The 12,500-nt window shown below is 43.7% G+C and overlaps 1 protein-coding gene across 1 annotated transcript in view; it reads left to right on the top strand.

Moving 5' to 3' along the window:
• Window positions 1-12,500, top strand: part of LOC134467472 (transmembrane protein 150A-like) — a 41,188-nt gene that overhangs the window by 11,638 nt on the left and 17,050 nt on the right. Inside the window, exons 4-5 of the mRNA XM_063221350.1 lie at window positions 864-950; window positions 10,753-10,820. Coding sequence (XP_063077420.1) covers window positions 864-950; window positions 10,753-10,820 — 155 coding nt within the window. The remainder of the gene's footprint in view (window positions 1-863; window positions 951-10,752; window positions 10,821-12,500) is intronic.

Raw genomic sequence — 12,500 nt, 5'->3', positions numbered from 1 at the left:
ATGAGCATAAATTGGGGCGAAACACTGACGTGGGAATGCTGTGAGAATCATGCATATGCATCGTGTTTCTCTACAGTAGATCAGAGGGAAATGTTGAGAATGTGTGTACAACAAACGTCAGCAGATGCCGAAGAGGTGCCTTGACTTGGCTGTGGCATTGAAGTCCAGTTACCAATAAGCTAATCAGTACCCACAGGTGACAGGGACCGTTTGCATAGGTGACGCACAAATGTCACAAAGTTAAGTGTCCTCTCCAAAAGAACAAAGGTGGCGCAAGTTCAGCTGTGCCAGTGACTGCGTTACGTAAAGTGTCATGAATATAAATATGGGCCTTGGCCTTGGCGGAAATGGCTAGGGCACCGTACTGTCATACCACAGACTCGGGCTCGAATCTGGCCCAAGGTCATCTCCTGATCCTCCCCTGGCTTTCTCACTCACTCACTTCCTGTCGCTGTCTCCCATTTTACTATCAAACTAAGAAAATGAATGATGACTTAAATGTATAAAATAAATATATAACACTTAGCTGACGTTTTTATCACAAAGCGATTTACAGTTATTTAGGTACAGAGGATATTGGTGCCGCACACTCACAAGTTAAATAAACAGTTTTTAATGTGACAACGTTTCGGCCTGTCGGCCTTCTTCAGGTCGTTGTCACATTAAAAACTGTTTATTTAACTTGTGAGTGTGCGGCACCTCTCTCCTTCTACAATTGTATTTTCTGGTTGCCAGCACCTCTGTTTCTGGTGTGCGTTTTGCACCTCCACTCATCACAGAGGATATTGGTGACATTACTGCGCCATGCCTTAGCGATTTAAAAGTAAAACCCTGTCTGTGTGTGTCTGTGTGTTTGTCTCTAGGCTATACAACCAGTCATGTGAGCTGCCCCTGCACCTACAGACGGAGCCAGTGCTGTGCTGCACGCTGGACAACGTACCACTCATCAGGTAAGACCTGGTCCCACACTGTAGTCTGTAGTATACTTAAAGGGACACTGTGTGAGATGTTTAGTTGTTTATTTCCAGAATTCATGCTGCCCATTCACAAATGTTACCTTTTTCATGAATACTTACCACCACCATCAAATTCTAAGTATTCATTATGACTGGGGAAATTGCACTTTTCATACATGAAAAGGGGGATCTTCTCCATGGTCCGCCATTTTGAATTTCCAAAAATAGCCATTTTTAGCTGCAAAAATGACTGTACTTGGATCTTACTTGAAAATATTTGTTTATTACTTAGTAAACTTTCATGTAAAGATCCAATTTGGCAATAGGCAGCCCAGTTTCAATGAGCAGCATAGTTGCAGTACCTTTTTTGACCATTTCCTGCACAGTGTCCCTTTAATGTAGACTGTAGTAGACCCTGCAACTTTCATAGACAGCCGAATGTGACGTGCTTACCAATCAATCCAATCAATCAAGAGTTTATTGTCATTGTCAAAAAGGCAACGAAATTGTGTTTTTGGGTACAATACTTAGTAGCGGCAAAAGCTAATAAAAAGTTTAGTACTCCTTTAGTTTAGTTACTACATACACAGCAAAAAAGTGTGTCTTAATTCAACTCTGATTCACAAAGTAGGAAATAAACCATGCAGTTCACACCCAACATGTGCAGTATGTACGTACACTGCAAAACATTGCAGCCAGTTAAACGCAAAAAACTTAAGTTACTCTGCTGCCTTAAGTTTGTTAGTTAGCTCAACTTCAGAAAGCCTCGAGTTGAGTTCACTTGCAAACTTAAGGCAGCAGGCCAACTTATTATTTTTTTTACATTTAAGTGGCTTGCAATGTTTTACAGTGTATGCAATATGTAGTGAAGTGAAAATGTCAGCTACGGAGTAGAAAAAAGACCAGATAGCTTGTGCAATCATAGGGAATATTTGAAGGGTTTATTTGCAAAACGGTGCATTTCCATTTTTTGACTTTTGCATTTTATTATTGGAAATGATTGTTCAGAGGTCCTATCACCTATGTGTGAATTCTTACCATTCAAATATTTTGAGAAAATACTTTTTTTAACCTATATAAAATGCATTTTGCAATGCAATTCAATTCAATGGAATGCCCAATACAAAAGGTCAATTTCCCAACATTCTACAAAATGGAGATACACCGTTTTGCAAATAAACCCTTCATTTACAGCCTCATTGTATATGTGCAGTATGGAGGAACAGTGATACCCTTACATTACATTACAACTAGCTGACATGCTTATCCAAAGCAACTTACATTTATTTAGGTATAGAGTATTGTTTACAGTACCTGGACCAAAGTGAGTTGCTCAAGGGCACTTCAGCCATGTGGGATTTGAACCCACAACCTTCTGATACCCAGAACAACTCCCTCACCAATAGGACACGGATGCCACAAACTATTATATTATCCTCTTCTCTCTTACTATCTGTTTTGTTTTCACTGTCATTCATTCTTTTGGTTGCAGGCCTTCTCACGTTTCTGTCACCCAGTCTCTCTTAAAGAATCTCTCTCTCTCTCTCTCTCTCTCTCTCTCTCTCTCTCTCTCTCTCTCTCTCTCTCTCTCTCTCTCTCTCTCTCTCTCTCTCTCTCTCTCTCTCTCTCTCTCTCTCTCATTTTCTTTTTAACAGGCTTTCACATGTTTTTAGAACTTAGGAATTCTCAGGATAAGACCTCTGCACTGTGTCAGGATGTTTGTGTGTACAAATCTGTGCGTGTGTGTGTGTGTGTGTATGTGCGTGTGTGTGTTTGTGTGTGTGTGTCTGTGCGTGTGTGTGTGTGTGTGTCTGTGTGTGTGTGTGTGTGTGTGTGTCTGTGTGTGTGTGTGTGTCTGTGTGTCTGTGTGTGTGTGTGTGTGTGTGTGTGTGTGTGTGTGTGTGTGTGTGTGTGTGTGTGTGTGTGGTTAAAGTGCTTTTTTTACAACTCATCGTGTCAGCACAACCTCAGAATGTAAACAGTCAGTGTTATTGTTCTTTAAAGACCTATTCTGTCGTTAAAAGTTTGTGTGTGTGAGTGTACATTTGTGTGTGTGTGCGTACCTGCTGAATGGTTGTTGTGACTGTGAGATCTTGGCTTCGAGCCCCATATGGCAAACTAGTGTAAGATGACATCCGTCACACGCACACCCAAACATGTGCGTGCATGTACACACACAAAGACACATATACGGGTGAAAGACATTTTTTTGGGGCTCAGACGTCAGGTGGCAAAATGTAATCTAATGCAATCTAATGCCTATGGGTCAAAGACGTGCAAAATGAGATTGTCATTCAGTGTGACGGATACCTTCTGCTGACTGTAACTGTAAAAAACACGACTCTTTTGATTTATTTTTTTCCCAGTGAATTCATGAAAGCCTCGGCTGTCATCTATTCACTTATAGTCTAGACACATTTTTCATATTTGTGAATGTTAGAAGCATTTTTTAGTAAAAGTTGGGAACCTATGTACTTAACATAATTTAAGTGTGCTGAATTCAACTAGACTGGTTCCCAAGCTGAATTTTGAGGTTTTGACAGTTAAATTTGAAAAACAAAATGGCTGCCAAAATACGCTATTTTTGACAGAGCATTTTTACCAAGTATTGCTGTACTTGGAAATAAATGCTCTTTTCTAACATTTTGTGTCCCATTAATGTTTGTTGATGAATGTATCTACTATAGAGGATTTTAAAAAGTATAAAATAGCTTCTAGAATGTTAATAATGCTAATATTGTAGGCTAGGTGTTAGCCTAAACGTTTTTAAATATTTAGCTTTTCTAATAAGATATTTGTAGCCTATGTGTGTTTATATGGTTAAGAAAATTGATGTAAGTATTTTTGAAATACTTTGCATAATGTGAAGTATTTAGTGTTTCTAAAAAATCATTGAAAGTTGCTATTGGCCCCTCTGAAAACTGTCCAGAAATCGCTAGATGACACCATGATATTACATATAACGTAATTCCAGATAGTCTATACATGCTACTCAGCCTGGTTGTTAGTGGCCAGACATCTCTTGAAGATGATGGAATTGGTGGCAAGGAAAAACTTCCTCAAAGAAGAGTTCTGAATGAGGCTAAAGTCCTTGTTTATTGTGTCAGTGATGGCAAAAAATGGACTCCGAAACATGTCAGTCTTGCTTGTACTCTTCATCAAGCTATTGGGTAAAAGACCTAATATGACTATTCAATCAGGCAGGTCATTGTCTGAGTTACGACCAGGTCCTCCAAGTCCAGATCCTCCTTAGCTGAGAGCACTCTAAAACACTGAACCACGAGAGTGGTGCCATTATTCCAACAAACATTGTGGCAGATAAATTCATCCACTACACATGTGATAACATTGATATCCTGGATGAAACACTTGACGGGAAGAATACTTCCCATGCAACACAAATGGCAGCATGGCAGAGAGGCCAACCAATTGATGATTCTGTTAAAGATATAGAGGTGTCTACTAGACATAAATTAAATGTGCCAAATGCCCTGATGGAGCTACATCCTCTCTGGATTGCTCATAGGACATTCAAGCCAACTTTTTCAGCACCCATTGCTTAATCATGCTTTGGAAAATCTGGAGAGGAGCATAAGCATGCTAGACAAGCAAAGGCTATGGATCTAGCTTTTTTCTTGCACTGTCAAAACTTAGACATGAAGACTTCTTGGTCAGTGTTCAATCAGTCACTGTCATCAAAGGAACAACAGACTGCTGCGGGTAGTCCTCGCTACTGCACACGTTTTGATACTTTGAATACAAATGCATTGTCATATCTTAACATTTTGGACAGGAACAGTTATCACAGTTGACCAAGCATTGTACTGCAGACTTAAAGAGTTAAAGTGGGCAATTTCAGAATAGAACAACAGATGAATACCTCGCCTAGGAGGACTTAACTTGTCAACCAACTTCCTTAAGGCCATAGGAGAACATATGAATGGATCTGGACTGACCAATGTATGGATGGTGGATTGCTTGGATAAGGCCCTGTTGAACTTGTTCTGGCAGGAAAGGCATCCAACAAAGCCATGGCACACAAGTTTACTCTGCAATCCCTTTAGGGTCTTCTCATGCCAAGTCTTCTCTACCTGTCTTGCTAGGATGGCTAATGGTGATGATCCTCAGATATTAGTGAACTGATTTCATTCCAGTATCAGGAAAAGGACAAAAATCTTCTGCATGATATTGCTGAGAGTCAATCTGATGATGTGAACTGGTGGCAGTATATGGATATGGTTATGGATATGGTTACTGTTCTGCTGCAATACACAAGAGAACAACGTGAAGCTACCTGGGATCTGAATTTTCACTCTTTCAGCCTACTTTAAGCGGTATGGCCATCTTAATTATGCACAATGGGGCCCAGTGTATCTACGTGATGAGTAAGCTTCCAGAACCATTTTGTCTAGTTTAGCCAGATTCTGATCAGGCTATGAAGTGGGTAAATGTCACAGGCAATAAAAGAGCATAATTGTGATCACCGAGACAGCCCCAGCTTTGTGTAGGTGGACACTCTCTTTTAACCTGAGATCACACATTGCAGATCAAACATATGAAATGTACAGTGTCCTCCCCATGGCAGCAAGAAACTTCACTATGACGGAATCTACTCACGGCAGATTAGAAACAATACGGAGTAAAAGTTCTTTACAAACATTTGTGCGTACCCGGTTCCTTGGACTCACGTCTCCTGACTGAGGTCACGAGTACCCTGAAGGACACGAGTTACGAGAGCTTGACTAGTTCTAGCCTGCTCTGTCCCTTTGTTCTCTTGACTACGGTCGACTGCTGGCAAATAATTTCAGTGGAGCCAGACTCTGACTCCCCCCTGGCAAAGTGCTTCGATCTCCCGCCTAAGGTGGACGACTCTTTATCCCAATTCCCTGCCACCACAGAGAATCTCATACAGTACTGACCACCACCCTAGTGGCTGATGTGGCTTCCCCAGCTCGAGCAGCTGCCTTGGAGCCCCTTGGGCATCACCGCAGGCCACTGCGCTTGGCACGAAAGCGCACCCTGTCACCAGGCATGGCGCGCTCCAAAAGTCCTGCATAATGCACCACGAGCGCCTTCGCCTGACGCCTCCCTTTTTCCCCTCCTGCAAGGAAGCGAGATTTCTCAGGGTTTGTCCCCCCTTAGCCCACGGGGCTCAGGGGCCTCAGCTGAGAGCATAGGGGCTTCAGCCCCTCCTGCTACTTTCCCCTCTCCTGCAGGTTCGAGTCTGGCAACGGACCAGGAGGAGGACATACCCCAGCCCAGGGGCCACCTGCCCCTATGGGTCTGGCAAGGGAACATTTGAACCTAACCGCTTTTCTGGATAACGTTATCAGGACAATTTAAGGGGCCAGGGCCCAATCTACTTTGACACTGTATAACCTGAAGTGGTCTGTCTTCCAACGCTAGTGTGACCAACGCGAAAGTGTTCAGTACCGATGGTGTTGTCCTTCCTACAAGACATATTGGGGGTTGAGACAAGGCTTTACCATTTAAGTCTACTTTGCAGCGATTTCATCGTGCCAAGTAGGATTCGGTTCCAACACTCTGAGTGCCCATCCACTAGATACTTACGCCCCGTGCTACATCAGACGATACCCTCCTGGGATATCTCTCTAGTACTGGAGGCTATATGTGGGGCCCCTTTCGAGCCCCTCCAAGAGGGGCCTCTCCAAACTGCTTTTGCACACCACCTTTCAGATCCGTGGAAGAGAGGTGACAACACAACTTGTGCCCTGTGCACGCTTTACCATCTACATCAGTGTTTCCCAACCAGGGGTACGTGTACCACCAGGGGTACGCGCGCACACTGGAGGGGGTACTTGGAAAAATGTAATTTTAAGAAATGCATGGAGCATAGTCACACTGCAATAGAAAAAGCGATGTAAAACATGAGTTAAGTGGTATTCATTGGGCAACGAAAAGACTTAGGGGGTACATGACTCAAAAAAGGTTGGGAAACACTGATCTACATGAACAGGACTCACTCTTTTAGGAACACTGAGCAGCTGTTTGTGTGCTTCATCAAGCCCTCTACAGGGCTCACAGTTTTGAAATAGAGGTCTCCAAATGGTTGGTTCAAACCATTGCCCTGGCATATGAGTCCAAGGGTCGCCTACCCCCGGCTCAGATTAGGGCTCACTTTACCAGTGCAGGTCTCTACATCTTGTCCTCTCTTCAAGGGTGCAGCAGTTTCAGAGGTGTGCAGAGCGGTTGGTTGGGCCAACCCTGCCACCTTTGTCCGGTTCTACCGGCTAGATGTGACCACGTTGCCACAGGAACATAGGGTTCTGGGCAGGACCACTGATTGCTTGTAGGGTGATAGGAACGCTATCCTTACAGGATGCTCTTGGAGTTCTGCCTAGTTTGGACCAGCAATCGGGAGTGATTGTAACTCTCCCATAGATATGCGATCGATTCGACTGAAAGAGACCATTAGGACATGAATATGTCCCCGTTCTCTGAAGGAGATGAGTGAGCCATCTCTCAAGACAACCTTATTGCCGACAGCCGAAGAGATGTTTGGCATCAAAGTGGCTTATTTGCGCGCAACCATTCGGTTTTGACAAAGTGGACATCCTGCCCACACAGTTGATTGGACCTTTGGCGTGATTGCAAAGGTCTTCAGCTAATCGTACAGCTGAGAGTGCGCTCCCATAGAGATGGCTCACTCATCTCCTTCAAAGAACAGGGGACATATTCATGTCCCAATATTTAGTCTTTTAGATAATACTATCTTCTTTGCCTCTCTTTTTCTTTCCAAATCTTATTGAATGACAATTTTGTATGATAATGTGCTTCATGGAGGCTATTGCTATTGAATGCCAGTTTACGAGAATATCTTATTAGAACGGCATAATTATTGTATTTTTTATCTTTTTGCCATGACAATTTGCCTTTGTGTAAGTGTAGGAATACATGATAAATGCAAATATGTGAGCATTGCACATTTATTTCCATGGAGAAGTGGTGCTTTCTACGTATTCTGCCCAAAATCAAGAATTTCGGCGGCCATTTTGTTTTTTTGCCCATTTCATGGTCAAAAACTCAAAATTCAGCTTGGGAACCAGGCTAGCTGAATTCAGGGTACTCTAATTGTCTTAGAAAACTAGGTTCCCAACTTTTACTAAAAAATGCTTCTAACACCCTTATAAAGGGCCTTTTTCTGGAAATGCTTCTAGTCTATTAAAAGAAAAAAAAAATCATGTTTTTTTACCGTTACAGTCAGCAGAAGGTATCCATTACACTGAATGACAATGCCATTTTGCACGTCTTTGACCCACATATATTGATTAGTTATTGGTGGTTGATATGCTGCAATGAATATGCTTCTTAGATAGTCCACTAAAAACAAACAAATAAACAGAAAAATCCATACAATACTGTAGTGGCACTGGCTGTCGTTGCGCAGACGTCTGCTACTGCTAAAACGTCACTGACCCATACAGCATGCGTGTGTTGAATACACCCACATACATACAGCACTTACTCTACCATACTCAGAGTTGTATGAAGTAGAAGTACTCATACAGATGTAATTACAACACTAGTGGTATGATATTACATGTTTTCGACTTTGCAATATCATACGACTAGTGTTGTAATAACATTTGGGAAAAGTACTTCTACTTCTACTTTATACAACTCTGACCGTACTCTACTGTACTCTACACTTTCATTCCTTTTCCTGTGCAGGTCTAAAAATGTCTCCGTAACTAGAGCTCTAGAAAGCCTAAGAGCTGGACAGGGGTAATGCAGTGCTGTATGGCAGCCTTTCAAGACAAATTGCATGCCTACTTGAAGCTGCTCTTTGCTACCTTAAAAGACCTCATGGGAGGCTTGTTCTGGGGTTTTTATTGTGTTTACACAATGGCTTTATTTTGTAGCTGTGTGTATGTGTGGGTGTGTGTGTGTGCGTGTGAGTGTGTGTGTGCATGGGTGTGTGGTGTTTTCACACGTGTGTGTCTGGGTTTGTGTGCGTGCGTGCAAGCGTGTGTGTGTGTGTGTGTGTGTGTGTGTGTGTGTGTGTGTGTGTTTGCACGTGTGCATAAATGTGTGAACGTGCATCTGTGTTATAGTATATGTGCTTCTGCTATATGCCGTGCTAGGGAACCCCAGCGTGTGTTCCTGCCTGCCTGTCGTTGTGTGGTCTAGTGCTGGGAAGTTGTTTTGCTCTCAGCCTTCCCATAATGCCTTATGGAAGGAAGTAGAGTGGTGCTGGTGCCAACCCCCTAGGGAGTAGAGAGGGAGGGAGGTGCATTGCCCCAGCCTGGCACAGATAAGGGCACTGCTTCAGCCTGGCACAGATAAGGGCACTGCTTCAGCCTGGCATGGACAAGGGCACTGCTTCAGCCTGGCATGGACAAGGGCACTGCTTCAGCCTGGCATGGACAAGGGCACTGCTTCAGCCTGGCATGGACAAGGGCACTGCTTCAGCCTGGCATGGACACTGCCAAGGGGCATCTGTAGTGTAATGGTTAGGGAGTTGGACTCTACTATAGATCACAGGGTTGCAAGTTCATATCCTGCCCTTACCTCTCCCTGCACCTCCACCCATGGCTGAAGTGCCCTTGAGCAAGGCACTTAAACTCACATTGCTCCAGGGACTGTAACCAATACCCTGAAATATCTGTAAGTCACTTTGGTTAAGAAAAAAAAAAAAAACGTCAGCTTATTGTAATGTAATGTAATGTAATATAATGGACGCTGGCACCAATGTCAAAAACAAGTCGCACCAATAGGCTACCAATACAATTACAGTAACACACAAATTCTAAGTATTCATTATGACTGGAAATATTGCGCTTTTCATATATGAAAAGGGGGATCTTCTCCATGGTCCGCCATTTTGCATTTCCAGCTGCAAAAATAATTGTACTTGGACCATACTAGAAAATATTTGATTAATACTTAGTAAACTTTCATGTAAAGATCAAATTTGGCAATGGGCAACCCAGTTTCAATGAGCAGCATAGAACTAGTTGCAGTACCTTTTTTGACCATTTCCTGCACAGTGTCCCTTTACAGTAATGGCAACATTTTGATTGTTTTTGTCAAATAAATTATAGGGTTTATTTGGAGCTTATACCCAGTGTGCAAACCAATCTCACACTTTCTACTACAATGTCCTGGCACTTAGATATCTGTTTTTATAGATGTGAACCTTAACTTTGAACAATCATAAGTTCAAGTCATCACGGTAAGTTGAGAATTCAAGGAGAGCTCACGTGGCTGGCTGGTTTTTCTGGGAATTTTTCAAGTATAATACATCATAAAGTGCACAAGGAAATCTCTGAGGAATCATTTGTTTTTAAAAAGGAAAGACATAAACCACAGGCTTTTGCCCTTTTGTGCTCGCATGCGTGTGTGTGCGTCTGCGCTAGTGTATGTGAGTATGCGTGCACGTGTGTGTGTGCAAGTGTGTGTGTGTGTGTGTGTTCGTCCGTGTATGTGCATGTATGTGCATGCGTGTGTGTTTAAAAAAACACTGTTAAATTCACTCTTCCCCTGTCTCCCTCCCACTACTTTCTGTGACCCTCCCTCTCTCAACTCAACCCCCCTCCTCTCTAAATCCCATGCCCCCCGTCTCTCTACCCCCCTTGCCCCCCTCTCGCTATCCACCTTGCCCCCCCCTCCTCTCCTCTCTCCTCTCTCTCTCCCCCATGCCCCCCCCCCTCATCTCATCTCCCCCTCTCTCTCCCCCTTGCCCTATCCCTCTCCTCTATCTCTCTCCTCTCTCTCTCCCTCTATCCATCTCCTCCTCCCCGCCCTCTCCTCTATCCCTCTCTTCTCTCTGCAGTAAGTGTGGGGCTCTTCCTCCAGAGAGCTGCTTGTTCAGCCTTCTCTGCAGCACCGGCTCCTTCATGGGTAAGAAAACAACCACACACACACACTCACTCATACGCATACACAGACACACACACACACACACACACACACACACATGTGCACACACAGACACACACACACACACACACACACACACACACACACACACACACACGCACCAACATACACGTATGCACACAAACACACACACACGCACCCACATACACACACGTATGCGCACACACACACACGCGTGCACGCACACACACACACACACACACACACACACACACACACACACACACACACACACTCACACACACACACACACACACACACACACACAATGTGTAGCACTTTGGTCATCATCTGCATAAACTGCACTGACCTCTCACCCAATTGAATACTCTATCTGTGAGTCAGGCTCTCCATGTCTACAGTCAGTATGGACTTGTACTGTATCTGATCCTGTCTCCAGGGCTGGACTGGCCATCTGGCATAGCGGGCATTTCCTGGTGGGCCCCGCCCGCACTCTCGTGGGCCCCGCCCGCACCCTCGTGGGCCCCGCCCGCACTCTCGTGGGCCCCTATTTTCAGCAATGTCAACAGATTTTTGAACGTTTTTGAAAATAGGGTCCCACGAGGTTGCATGGTCTACCAGTGAGTCAGTTTTGCACTGCTAATTATGAGGGGCCCTTTTAAAGAGACACTGTGAGATTTTTAGTTGTTTATTTCCAGAATTGATGTTGCCCATTCACTTATGTTACCTTTTTCATGAATGCTTACCACCACCATAAAATTCTAAGTATTCATTATGACTGGAAAAATTGCACTTTTCATACATAAAAAGGGGGATCTTCTCCATGGTCCGCCATTTTGAATTTCCAAAAATCGCCATTTTTAGCTGCAACAATTACTGTACTTGGACCATAATAGCAAATATTTGTTTATTAGTTAGTAGACTTTGATGTAAAGATCAAATTTGGCAATAGGCAGTCCAGTTTCAATGAGCAGCATAGTTGCAGTACCTTTTTTGACCATTTCCTGCACAGTGTACTTTTAAGCCAAAAGTTTCCAGGCCCTATTTCTTCCCCAGTCCAGCCCTACCTGTCTCTAAACACGTACTGCTCTGACAGCACACTAGACACTGTCATGAATTCCACAATGTGTTTAACCGGATCACACCGCACTCTCGATTACGTAAAAGGTGCCAAACATAAACAAAAACTGTATACAATTGAAAGAAAAATGTCTGCACACTTAAATCCCCTTTGTGTTCTTTTTAATAATAGGCCAAGCTTTCGGTCTACTGACCCTCCTCAGGGCTCAGTATTCCACAATCCCATAGTCCAGGGGTTCCCAAACTTTTTTTCCCTGCGCACCCACTTGTACATTTCAATGTGGTTCGCGCACCCCCTGAGCAAATATTTTGGTGTGCTGATGGCAGCGCAAGTATGGATTCACTGCTCATTCACTGCATATTAAGCACAGTCGTTTTTGGGGAATCCTCTTTTCCAATAGCCTTGGAATTAAACTACACTTCAGATGGACCCTTCCAGCATACAATGCACCATACAATTAAAAACTACTTCATGTTCATTAATACTGGATAAAAACTACCATATCCGCCATTGCTCTATTCAGCTCGCGCACCCCCTTAAGGCAGGCCGCGCACCCCCAGGGGTGCATGGACCCCAGTTTGGGAAACCCTAGTCCACCC

The sequence above is a fragment of the Engraulis encrasicolus genome, chromosome 17 (genome assembly GCF_034702125.1).
Source record: "Engraulis encrasicolus isolate BLACKSEA-1 chromosome 17, IST_EnEncr_1.0, whole genome shotgun sequence".
NCBI classification, from domain to species: Eukaryota; Metazoa; Chordata; class Actinopteri; order Clupeiformes; family Engraulidae; genus Engraulis; species Engraulis encrasicolus.
Note: the sequence above shows the minus strand (reverse complement) of the source record. Positions and strands in the feature narration are given on the sequence as shown.